Raw genomic sequence first — 12,070 nt, 5'->3', positions numbered from 1 at the left:
TTGGCTGCCCAAACCAGAGTGTCTCCGGACTAAAGCTTGTCAGTAGTCTATCTTCCACCGGCTAAATGTCTCATCAAACACGAAATAGAACACAGATAGTGCTTCTTGTGTTCCTCATATTGGCCGGTGGCTTCAACATCGGGTCTGTACTGGCCAATGTTCCTCTCACAGTCCTACGTGCATACGCGCAGATTACTGGGGGCTTCGATCCTGACGGGACCGATGCGCGTAACCGGACCATCTTTTCATTTCTTACATCAAGTATCGTCATCGGATCTTTCGCAAGCATCTTCATTACAGCCCCAATCGTCAACAGAATAGGGCGCAAGGCTGCTTGCATGCTTTTTGCTGTGCTAGTGGCCGGCCTTCTCGGGCTGACACTTATCCCCGTGAACTACTTGTATCTCATAATCATGCGATTTCTTGTTGGGGTTCCGTCGACCTCGTTCCTCATCGTTTTTCCAGCGTGGATATCTGAGCTATCTCCTAGCGAAATTCGTGGTCGCCTTACGTCCTGTCTCCAACTAGGAAACTCCTTGGGGACGTTTTTCGTCTATCTGCTTGTCATTATTGTCAAGCATTGGCCATCTACGTGGCAAGTTCCTACTGGCTTCACCATCCTCAGCTGCATCGTTGTGTTCGTACTTGCCATCCCAATCAAGGAGCTTCCTCTGAGCGCATTGCCCGATCACGAGCAACAGCATCCACATCCACATCCGCATCCGCAACAGTCGTCTTTCATAGAAATGAGTCAGACGACTGTCCCAGCGTCATCGTCGTGTACAGACATCAGTGGAGTGTCCCGCGCTACTATTCTGACTGTAGTGGAGAATGGGGCTAGGTCTGCGACCAATCCATCAAGCCAGAGTAGCGATTCTCCAGTCCCTTTAAAAGAGATATTCTGCAACCGTATCTACCGTCGTTGCGTTTTTATCTCTGTGTGCATGCCCCTCATGCAGCAAGGAGTGGGCGTTAATGCCATTCTCTTGTACGCTGGGTCCATTTTCAAACAGCTTAGCTTTCCTGACAGCGACGTTGTCGGCGCGGCCCTTCTTGCTTTGTGGTGCGTGTTAGCTGGTATCATCGCAATCCCTTTAGTAGAGCAGAAAGGGCGCAGATACCTGATCTTTATTGGGATGCCTATCATTCTCTTCTCTCTGATTCTCCTGATGACCTCTTACCTCATAACCAATCAAACAGTTACTACTGTATTACTGCTAGTCTCTATATTTCTCTATTTTCTTGCTTTCAACTTCTCGATAGGTCCCCTTATTTTCACCGTCTGCGGAGAGAGCTTTCCCCAGCGGATCCGGATACGACTCATGAGCTTCACGTTTCTCATCTTTCGCATCATATCCATAGTGGTCATGATTTCATTCCCGTATACCCTCGACATCCTCTACATCACGTTCTTCTTGTATTTTTGCGTGGGTCTTGTTAGCACCGTTCTTTGCTGGTTCTCCCTTCCAGAGCTCAAGCAAAAGACCCCTGAAGAGGTTGAAAAGGCTGTGCTCACAGAGTACGTGTTTGAGCTATTCACGCTCACCGGGAAAACTGTGCGTCGAAAGTCTGACGTACAATCTGTAAATTAATAAGAACTATGAATGCTCAGCTGATTCGGGCTGCTCTAGACGATGTCTCCTGTGAGTATGCGGCTCTGCAGTCGATGGATATCCTTAATCTTCCAGAGCAACAAGTTCTTGCGCGCATAGAGCGCATGCGACAGCAGCTGGAACAGGTAGGACTGCTTATAGCTGACTTCTCTGCAATGTATCCGGCCGAGAGCAGAGCTATTTCGATCTACCAAGTCAGTGCAGACACCCTTCAAAATGACTTGGATGCTCTAAGAGCGAAGTTTGTGGCAGATGTAAAGGCCCAGAACATGGCCATGAAGCACAGTAAGAGACAAGCAAATCTAGAGGATAACGAACGGGTGCGCACAAACGTTGATGTAATATCGCGTCTGGAGAACGTCTATAGAATTCTCTCCCAAGAGGCCACGCGAAGTGAGGACTGTCTGCGGGCGCTCCAGGCGTCGACGGACGTTCTTCGCAGTGTCTCACAGAGCCACGATAGCATTGCCATGGCAACTGTAGAGGGCCGTCGGTGCATTTCGGAGATTGATAAAATCGAGCGAAGAGATAAACGGATTGTCAGGGGCCTCTTTCTGGCATTCTGTGCGACGGCCCTTTTTGTGGTCCGTCACAGACTTAGACGAATCCACCTTTATCCCCCGTTTCTTCCTTAAGTAGGCCCGCAGGAAGCGTTGTGTAAATGCTCTGGCGTGCTCTTAAAAATCAGATTAGAGCAAGAGCCGGTGCCACACATGCCCGACGGCGCAGTGGTGACAGGCTCGGTTAGACACCGAAAAATACAGGCAATTAGAGCCATTAAAGCTATGGATCTTACCGCTTCTAACGCGACCATTGAAGAGTTGGCAAAGAACATCGCCAAGCGCTTTCCAAATCTATGGACAGAGGAGAAGATCGTTCAGCTTATGCTAGATGCTAGGGAAAACAAGCTTCCAGAGACAGAAGAGGTCCCTACAAGCCTTACTAGCACACCCGTGCAGTCAGGACAGCTAGACCAGAAGACGCCACAGGCAAGCCGTAGCTCTCCAAGTAAAATCTTTCACCAAGAGACTGCCCAAAAAGCTCCTTTCACAAAGACAGCTCAGTTACCCGTCTTGGGAGGAGCCTCTGCTGCCAACCCTGTTTATTCGTCAGGGTCCTTCCAAGCAAACCAAACACCACCTCCACCACATCCCGCAGACTCGCATGATAGGCTGTATCGCAATCATATTTCTCTGGGTCTTGAACTGGCTGGTCTTGAGCGTAAGTATCTCATGCTTAGGTACGATGCTAATAGGATGTTCGCCCCGCCACGGGCGCTACAGAAGCAAACGAGTGCTGTGTATTCCGTCGCCCATTATGAGAAGCAGCACGCGCTCAAGCAACTAAAAGAGCGGATTGCAGACTTGGAGGGGCGGCTCAAAGGAAGGCTAAGTCCAAAGGATAGGGCTACATACACGGCTCAGTATAATGCTGCTGCCATAGAGTGCAGGTCCTTGCTGACTGAGTTGGATGTAATCAACCTCCAAGCTGAAGAGGATGGTGTGATCAGGCGCCAGGTTTCGACGTATTGTCTAAGCAACTACTATAACAACGAATCTCTTCCAGTACTCTTTCCGATGAATGCAGACGTGACTGTGCGGAACTACCAGACGGTAAAGCTCCCGCCGGTGGCATCCACTGTTCGTCCCCGATATATATTGATGAAGAAATTGGGGTCTGGCGGGTTTTCCACCGTTTATAAGGCAATGGATTTGAGCACAGCACAGATTGTTGCACTGAAGATATCCCGTAAAGAGACTTCACTGGAAGGAGATGAACACATAGCAGAGACCAAGCGGTGGCTGTTCCTTAACAGAGAAGCGGCAATATATCATCACTTGAAGCATCCTAACATCGTCCAGCTGAATTCTGACCCGATCTTTGTGAATTCAACCACTGGGCGCATCGTTCTCAATCCGGCTTACGAACCATACAATGAAATTGCACTTTCCATGGAGCTGTGCGAAGGTGGTGATCTGCATGATTTTCTTGCCCTCCTTTGCCGCAGCGACAAGCAGGCACGAACAGAGCATGAGCTCCTAACAATACTACTCCAGATTGCAGAAGCCCTTAAATATTTGCATACATTAGATTCTCCAATCACACATAACGACATTTCATTGCGCAATATTCTCCTCGCAGAGGGGGGTGTCTGGAAACTGAGCGATTTTACCCTTGTGAAGCCGCTGGCGGACAAGAAAGAAGTTCAGATGGTCACCTCTCTAGCAGGGACAAAGCCCTTTACTGCTCCCGAAAAACTTCTGCAGGGGGTTTTCGGCCCAGCAAGCGATATGTACTCCTATGGGGTTGTAGCATTTGCATGCTTTGTCGGGAACATTAATTTATTTCTGGCTCCCAACAACTTCGCAGAGATACCGGGAAGAGGTTCGCTGATGGACAGGGCACGGGCAGATCTGTGTTCAGGGACCTGTTATGTGTGCAATCCGTCTGATAGGGTGGTGGATTTGATCACCAATTTACTTTGTCTGGATATGAACGCGCGGATGACCGCAGAACAAGTCTGCCAGACCCTCAGCGAAATGCTGTCAGGGTATCGGAAAACAAAAATTAAAATTTGATTTTGGTACCGATCTTTGCCGCTTGGCACCTGCCACTGCTGTCGACCATGCGGCTGTCTGATGTAGAGGTTAAGCAGCTCAGCGGCGAATTTTCGCTTTCTAACGTCACGCGGCTCAGCGTGATAGACCGGGACGTTGATGACGCCACCATTTTAGAGCTCTGTACAGCCGTTTTTTATCTAAACCTCTCCAATAATAAGCTTAGATCAGCCCCTTTTGTGAAGAAGATGCCATCCTTGCAGATCCTTATTTTGGACGGGAATCCGATTACCTCGTTGGGTTTTCTAGGAGAACTGACTGATGAAGGGGTATCTGTCTGCACAGCAGAGACCATTTCCCTTGTCGGCTGCAAAATATCTTCTCTGGAAGAGCTTCGGCATCTATCTAAGATGGCTAATCTGACTAATGTTGACCTTACTGGGAATCCTGTTGTCTCCGAGAAGGAGTTCCTGCGTACAATCTTGAGCACAAACGAGCACATCTTAACTGTCAACCATACGAGGGTTCGTACAACTGGAGGACTTCTCGTGGATGTGGAGGGCTTTATTAACAACGAAAAGAGTTGCGTCAACATGGCAAATATCGCCGTGGAGCCCGTCCCCTGGCTTCCGGACAGTGCCTTTGATCCCATGGAAATTCCAAACTTCTCTTCGTTCTGCGGGTCTCTGGAAGACAAGCTGCGGGCGAAGATTGCAGAATATAATGCAAAGAGGAAAGAGATGCTCGAGGAACAGATGGGGGCTAAAGATTCGCCCACCTGATTGTGGCGGTGTAACACTTGAGGAGCTTAGTGGGCACTAGTTTACTCTCCATCTGTGTCCGCAGCTGGAACACGTGTATTCTATTGTCGTAGCCTCGTCAGCGCTTCTTGTCTGCTTCTCCAAGCGAACAACGGTCTCTTGCTTGCACTTTTTGCACTGTATTCCTGTATGCTGGACAAACCTCTTCAGATCTACACTAGCCATTATCTCCTCTCTCGCCTTATTTCTCAGCTCACGGCATTCTGCTGGCTCTAATTCTATTACGCTCATGTGCACAAGCTCCTGTGGCTTTATTACCTGCATAAACACTGATGCACAAAGATCCAGGTTTCCCGGATGTGTAAGGGCGGAGTGTATGAGGATAAACTTGTCGACGTATGATTGAGCTAGCCCCTGTCTGTTTCTCTCCAGGACCTCATATTCTTTTGTGTATCCGCCTGAGAACGCATTGAAAAGGGATGACTCTATCAGGTCAGCAATGAAGAGAGGGTTTTTGGGCAGATAGAAATATACATAAGGCTGATGAGAACAGTCAGACTGGTACACGGCATATACGGTTGCGGGATTGTCCATCTGAGCTTCCTCGCGGACCTCGTCTCCAACCTCGCTAAAATGCCGCCTCATATGTGGCGCAATTGCAGTACGAAACGTTGTTAGCTCAGCGTCTGAGAGGCTTTCGAGGCGCGTGATGAATGGATCGTCGCTGCCACTGTCTATCTTTAATATCCGTAATAAGTTAATGCAATCTGTGAGCTTACTGGCGACCGCCTTACGTGGGTGGTCGCTTATCGGAATTGGTTTATAGGTTTGTAGCGGGGTGACCTCGCGGGCTTGGTCAATGCAACACCGCATGATGGCGTTTCCAAGACAGCTGGCATACTTATTGTAGGCCTCTCCGATGCTCTGCTGCAAGAGCCACGTGACTGCAAGAAGCCCATCAACCAGGTTGCTATATGAAAGCGAAGAGCAGAGAGACTTGAGATCCGGAATTTGAGAATCTGAAGGAATACACGTGCATGCAAGCTCCGTGTTATCGCCTTCCATAGCCCTGTATAGATTTCGAAGAAGATCCAGCATAAAATTAATTTATTAGCGGGAAGGAGGAAGGAAGACAAAGCTATGGACGAGCAGAGCCAGGAATTACTTGGTTCGTAAGCGGCCTCCTGGACGCCGCCCTTCGGATATACTAGAATTGCGAGATGTAGATTCGTCACTACCCAGTGCGATCTGGTTCAGGCGCTGCTTGAGGTAGCCATTCTCCTTGATTAACTGTTTCATAAACGACGCTTCCTCTGTGGGCGGTGCAGCATTCATCTCCTCAAGCTTCTGTTCCATCACTTGGGGCTTAATAAAGTCGTGATAAGCGCGTAGCTCCTCTAGCTCCGCTTCGAGCTGCTTAACTTTCAGCGCAAGTTTTGTGTTCTCCTCTCCACTGACCATGGACGTTGCCTGTGACGCCTCCTTGAGACGCGCAATCTCCGCACGAAGTTCAACTGTGTCCCGCTCCTTTTCATCCAACTGCTCTTTGACGGCATCATATACTACCGAGGAAACAGTCTGGCCAAGCTGGGCCTCCAGAGTGCCTAGTTTCCGTGTCAGTTCTTGGATCTCTGCATCCTTCTTCATAGCAAAGGTAGAGTGTTCTTCTAGTGTGTGGCTCAGCTCTGCCTTTAGCTCCTCGATCTTTGCAGACTTCTTCTTAAGAGCTTCTGCGGACTCCTGCTTCACGCTATCCATCTTCACTTGAATGGAATCTATTAGCTGCGTGTTTTCATTTAGTGCTGTCTGCGACTTCTTCTTCGTATCACGCAGCTGTGCTTCCAGGTCTCTTATCTCGTCGTCCTTGAGCTTTGTCGTTCTAGCTAAGTTATCTTTAAAAGATCCAAGCTCCTTCTCCAGAGCTACTATTCTCTCGTCCTTCATGTTGGTCTCTGCGCTATATCTTAGTGTTAGCTCTCCCTGTTCTCGCTTGAGGAGTGCCTCTGTTTCCTTCTTTGAGATCTCTAACGCACGAAGCTCCTTTTGGACCCTGGCCAAATCCGCCTCCATTTTGGCGAGTTTTTCGTCCTTTTCACTTACGATATCGAGATGTGTCTGGCTCTTCTTAGTAAGCTCCTCTGCAGCCCTGGCAATTTCATTGTTTTTGGCTGCTTGGGCTTCGATGACTTCATTGTACATGTCTCGAACCTTTTGATTGAGTTCTGTGATAGACTTATTCTTCTCTGATATCAAGCACTCATATTGCTGTTTAATCTCCTCCAGCTTGCTGTTTCCCTCCAACTCCAAAACTCTTTTATCCTCTTCTGCTATGCGTAGAGCGTCTTGAAGTGTCTTGATATCTTTGTCGGCTTTTTTAGCTTGATGCTCTCTGTCAGCGGATGATACCGATATCTCCTGTTTCAGACTCGATATTTGATTGATGAGACCTCCCTTGTCCTGTATAAGCTTGTCTATTTCATCTTGTAGGCGCTTGTTGGTGGACAAGGCCTCGGCCTGTGAGGAAAGGTACTCTTTCTGAAGTTCTTCCAACTCGCGCTGCTTCTGATCGATTGTCACTTTCAACTCTGCTTGCGCCTTCTTGCTCGATGCTGAAGCATGCTTCATTTCTCTCTCTATCTCCATCTCAAGCTGCTCTGACTTCTTCTTGGCGGCTGCCAGGTCTCCTGTGAGGCTTGCTATCTGCGCCTCGTACGCTTGCTTTGCAGCGCTCACGTCCTTCTTATAACCTGCAAACTCTTGCTTGAGGATGTTATACGCCTCCTCCTTCTTCTCTATTGACTTTGTCAAGGATGTTTGGAGGTTTTCGCAATCCTGCTTGTACCGTGCAATTGTCACATCTTTGGCCTCTTCGGACGAGAGCAGCTCAGCACGCAGATTTGTCAGATCTTTCTTCAACGTAGAAATGATGGCATCCTTCTCGGCTGACTCGGCAAGAAGCACAGCCTTGGCACTATTTAGATCATCCTTGAGTGCATCTTCTTTTTGTGCATACTCTATCTGGGCCTGTAATAACGCTTCGCCAAGATTATCTATCTGGAGCTGGAGCCTAGAGATCTCGGCCCTGCCAGAACTGGTTGCCTCAGTGACTTCAGTCCTAGAGTCCTCTAATTGTTTCTGTAATTGCTTGTATTGTAAGTCTTTAAACGCCAGAAGCTCCTCAGTCTCGTTCTTCTGCTTGTTCAATTCAGCGGCAAGATTAGCAACGCGGTCGTTTAACAGCGCAATTGTTTGATCGGTATTTAGTTTGGCTACAGACAGCTCTTTCTCTTTTGCAGCCTGAAGGACCTCAACCGTCTGCTCAGACCTTTGCAGTTTGTGGAATGTATCTTCTAATTTTCGGGAAATTTCTGCAATCTTGGCATCCTTCTGATCCACTACGATAGCAAGCTCCTCCTTTACAGTCTTTAGGTCTGAGAGGAGCCTTGTCACTTCGCTGTCCTTGGCCTTTGCTGCATCTTTGACTTGTGCCTCCAGATGGGATATCTGGAGCTGTGCCCGAGAATTCTCTGCTTCTCGCATTTGTTTCTCAGTTGAGAGCTCGTGCTTTAGCTCTGAAACCACTCGATTCATTTCCGCCGAGATAGCAAGCTTGTCCGATGACACAGAGGAGAGTTCCTGTTGGAGCTTGTCGACAGTGTTCTGAAGATTTTGTGCAGCCTTTGCTGCAGTGGATGTGCTGTCATCCATGAGAAGCCGGAGAGTATCCAGTTCACGTACCTTTTCTTTGAGTGCAGCATCGGCCTCGTTCTTGGAGTCTTGCAGCTCTTGTTGTAAAGAGATGATCTTCAGATTTAGACTCTGGATCTTTTTATTTGCCTCAACTTCGTTAATGGACGCCGAATTCTTGACTACGTCTAGTTCTCTTCCAAGGCGAGAAATTTCGTCCTGGTTAGAAAGCAAGGTCATGGATGTGTTTTGCTGAGCAGAATTAACTTCTTTCAGAAGCCTATCAACTTCCAAAAGATGATTTGACTTAACTTGGGATAGCTCATCACGGAGAGCGTGTAGTGCGGCAGTTTGCTTTGAAAGCTCTGCATCCTTTTTGGCAAAAACTGCATCCAGCTTTTCCATATTCTCTTTGTATTCGTTAGTAGCAATCCGCAGCTGCTCGTCCTTTGATTCTAGTCGTTGCACGTAGTCCTTCCTGGTTGCTTCTAACAAGTTAGTTAGTCGGCTGAGCTCTGCAGATGAGTTTGAGGACGTTTTGGTTAAGTCTTCCATCAAAGAACTGACGTTCTTCTGTAGCTCTGCTATCTGAGTATCCTTGCTGTCTAAGGCTCGCTCCCCGTCAAGCTTGATGGCTTGTATCTCTGCAGTCAACCGATTGATAACCCCCATTTTTTCCTGAAGAAGGTTTTCGCTGGTGTGTCTGACGCGCTCAACCTCTTCGCGTAACGCTTGAACATGGGCCGTCGACTGCTCAGAATGATCATCAAAAGCCTTCTTAGCGTTATCGCATTCTAGATTAAGCTTAAGTATCGTGTCTTCTTTTTCCCTTAAGAGAGCCTCATAGCTCTGCTGCGTCTTTTGAAGAAGAGATTCGTACGAATTGACCTGCTCGTGATTAGACTTTCTTACTGCTTCCAGCTCCCCCTTAGTTGCTTGTAGCTCTTGAGTAAGAGTTGTATTTGCTATCTCTCTTTCCGCGAGCAGGACTTCTGCTGCGTGCTGAGCCTTTTTGGACTCAGACTGAAGCTCCTGATTTTTCTCCAAAGCGCTTGCTAACTGTGTCTGCGTCTCTGTCAACTCGGTTGTGAGCTTGCTGATGCGAGCGTTCTTAATAAACGTGGACTCGTCAAATGCACTTTTGATTGCCTCGATTTCGCTTTTGTGCTGCGAAATGCTCTCCTCGTGGGACTTCTTCATACTATCCATATCTATGTGTAGCTGATGGACTATGCGCTGCTTCTCATCAACGGTATCGCTGAGTTTTTGACGCATATCTGCAACAGACCTCGCTAGCTCAACTGCGTCCTGGTCTCTCTGCTCTATCGCCACCTGTGATGTCTTTTTGAGTTTCGACAGCTTCTCCATGAGCTTCTCGATCGTTACGCTCTTTTCCTTGATGGTCTCTTCTGCTAGGCTCAAATCGTTCCGGGCCACAAAAGTGGCTTGGTCGGCATCGACCTTTTCTGCCTGCATAACCTTTATCTGGTTCTGGAGAGTGCTTATTAGCATGCTTTTGTCTTGGAGTATCTCATCACGCTGAGAAACCTGTGTACGTAGATTTACCACTTCCTGGTTGCTATTCTTGAGCCTGTCACACTCTTTTTCTAAGAAGGAAACCATGTTTCTGCTTTCCACTAACTCCAACTCTATCTTGACAATCTGGCGCTGGAGGTTGTCCATCTGCGCCTCACTCTCTGTGGAGAAGGAGCGACGACTGTCGGCATCAACCTTGAGTCTTTTGTATTGGACTGCGAGGTTGATTGCGGCCATTTGCACCAACTCTGGCTCGCTCATGTTATTGGCCTGTTCAGTCGGAACCTGGATCATGTCTAGGTCAGTAAATAACTTATGAAGGGTCGAGATGGTGCGGCTCTGCGCGGTGGAAAGGGCAATATTCCCGGAAATGATCTCTGCCGTGCCAGACTTCCCAGATCCCCCGCTCAGTTGATTAATTGTGATCTTCGCTTCCTTAAGGCTCTCAAGAAGCTGCTCGTTCATCTTCCGCATGTCTGTGTATGCGTCCTCAAGTTTTATGTACTTATCATTGATGGCTTTATAAGATTCCTCAATCACCTCTGTCTCCGACAGTTTAACAAGGCTCTGGAGGTATTTGCTCTTGATTAGTTCATTCTGCTCTTTTATCTTTTCGTTGCTAAAGTAGCGAGAGAGAACGTCTGACCGAAGAATGTTCTGCTGAATTCTCTCTTCTATCAGCCCCAAAGTGCCCAAGTCATCGACAACAAGACTCCTATTTGAGGTATTTAGTAGGAGAGAACTCACGCTGTCTTGCTCCAAGCTCCTTTGCCGTCCTTGCGCGGTGGAGGGCCTAGACATTTTTTAACGACAAGAATCCTAAATCTAAGCTTCACCAGCCTCTAGACTCCGTATGGCAGATATAGCGAGAAGCAATCAGTCAGAGAGTAGGCTAGACCATCCATGAAAATAAGCTATTTACTCCTCTGCCTTTGGTGACAGAATTGGAATCCCGACGGTGTCGAGTCTAAATTCAGAAGAGCTCAGGAGAGGCTCCGGAGCGCATCAGAAAGGATTTCAGGCAGCTCTCCTGTGCTAGCAGTCAGTGCTGTTAGTAGTGCCTCTCTCAACTCAACAAGCACCATGACACGCGCTTGAGAGTATGCAGCCCGGAAGATGGCTTCGTTGCTCTGCAGCAGCCGGGTTTCCAGTTCCATCCGACGCCTCCTTTCGTGCATGAGATCGTTCGTTGCCATATGAAGCTTCTCGACGAGCGCATTCACCATGTACACGTCTCTGCGTGTTCTCAACGATGGTGCAGAAGTCGGTCGAGCAACCCTTGACCTACCGTCCTGCCGCCCTTTAATATCCTTATTGTAAACTATGGAAGAAAGGGGCGACGCGGTACGTGGAGAAAGCTTAGCATTTAGAGCTGCGTTGTAGGGAAAGTCTGCCAAGATGCGGTTAAGCTTGATGAAGTCCTCGGTAAGCGGAACAAAGTGTTCATCCCCCTGTGCCTGGACGCTTGTGCTTATTGACTTGTCTTTGACGTAAGCCCTAGTGCTTCCTGCCTCAATGAGTGCACTGAGAAATATGTTCTCCGCGTCGTGGGGATGACGCCTTAATGATCCACTATTGGAGAGCTGCTGCTCAGTGGGAGAGTCAAGGGCTGGCTGAGCTTCAGAAGCCGAAGATGATGGGTCAGGCGCCTGCCTTGTACGAGAGTTTCCTGGAAGCAATGCCTGCGCGGATGTTATTCCTAATGGTGATGCATCCAACTGTCCATGTAACTGCACGTAGTCTGCAAGGTTCTGCTTATAAATCTTTCGTATCATATCGGCCTCTGCTTTGGGCATTTTTTGTTTACAGGATGCGAGCACAATGATGCAGGTGAGCTGTGCATCATGAGCCAGTCCGTCTGCTGCAGGCTATTGACCGCTTGGTCAACGCTAGTAAATAGTGGCTATCTATAGGC

General features: G+C 48.3%; 7 protein-coding genes across 7 annotated transcripts; 4 read left to right on the top strand and 3 right to left on the bottom strand.

The window, feature by feature from the left end:
- Window positions 1-65: 65 nt before the first annotated feature.
- On the top strand, window positions 66-1,592 carry GL50803_005164 (Sugar-proton symporter; the record flags this gene model as incomplete). Its single annotated transcript, XM_001706919.1, has 1 exon — window positions 66-1,592. One exon carries the CDS (start codon window positions 66-68, stop codon window positions 1,590-1,592), a length of 1,527 nt encoding a protein of 508 aa, XP_001706971.1.
- An 8-nt stretch (window positions 1,593-1,600) lies between these two features.
- On the top strand, window positions 1,601-2,248 carry GL50803_005161 (Qb-SNARE 3; the record flags this gene model as incomplete). Its single annotated transcript, XM_001706921.1, has 1 exon — window positions 1,601-2,248. The coding sequence occupies one exon, from the start codon at window positions 1,601-1,603 to the stop codon at window positions 2,246-2,248; it is 648 nt and encodes a 215-aa protein (XP_001706973.1).
- Window positions 2,249-2,326: 78 nt separating this feature from the next.
- GL50803_0013852 (Kinase, CAMK CAMK-Unique) lies at window positions 2,327-4,192 on the top strand (the record flags this gene model as incomplete). The annotated part of the gene is made up of 1 exon (XM_001706922.1): window positions 2,327-4,192. One exon carries the CDS (start codon window positions 2,327-2,329, stop codon window positions 4,190-4,192), a length of 1,866 nt encoding a protein of 621 aa, XP_001706974.1.
- Window positions 4,193-4,239: 47 nt separating this feature from the next.
- GL50803_0013851 (Leucine-rich repeat protein) lies at window positions 4,240-4,953 on the top strand (the record flags this gene model as incomplete). Its single annotated transcript, XM_001706924.1, has 1 exon — window positions 4,240-4,953. The coding sequence occupies one exon, from the start codon at window positions 4,240-4,242 to the stop codon at window positions 4,951-4,953; it is 714 nt and encodes a 237-aa protein (XP_001706976.1).
- Window positions 4,954-4,989: 36 nt separating this feature from the next.
- On the bottom strand, window positions 4,990-6,030 carry GL50803_005158 (Transcription factor TFIIS; the record flags this gene model as incomplete). Its single annotated transcript, XM_001706925.1, has 1 exon — window positions 4,990-6,030. One exon carries the CDS (start codon window positions 6,028-6,030, stop codon window positions 4,990-4,992), a length of 1,041 nt encoding a protein of 346 aa, XP_001706977.1.
- Window positions 6,031-6,093: 63 nt separating this feature from the next.
- Window positions 6,094-10,956, bottom strand: GL50803_0015995 (uncharacterized protein; the record flags this gene model as incomplete). Its single annotated transcript, XM_001706926.1, has 1 exon — window positions 6,094-10,956. One exon carries the CDS (start codon window positions 10,954-10,956, stop codon window positions 6,094-6,096), a length of 4,863 nt encoding a protein of 1,620 aa, XP_001706978.1.
- Window positions 10,957-11,138: 182 nt separating this feature from the next.
- Window positions 11,139-11,951, bottom strand: GL50803_0033023 (uncharacterized protein; the record flags this gene model as incomplete). Its single annotated transcript, XM_001706929.1, has 1 exon — window positions 11,139-11,951. The coding sequence occupies one exon, from the start codon at window positions 11,949-11,951 to the stop codon at window positions 11,139-11,141; it is 813 nt and encodes a 270-aa protein (XP_001706981.1).
- Between the last annotated feature and the right edge of the window lie 119 nt (window positions 11,952-12,070).

The sequence above is a fragment of the Giardia intestinalis genome, chromosome 3 (assembly GCF_000002435.2).
Source record: "Giardia intestinalis strain WB C6 chromosome 3, whole genome shotgun sequence".
Lineage (NCBI taxonomy): Eukaryota > Fornicata > Diplomonadida > Hexamitidae > Giardia > Giardia duodenalis.
The sequence above is the reverse complement of the archived record's forward strand: the minus strand, read 5'-3'. Positions and strand labels throughout refer to the sequence as shown.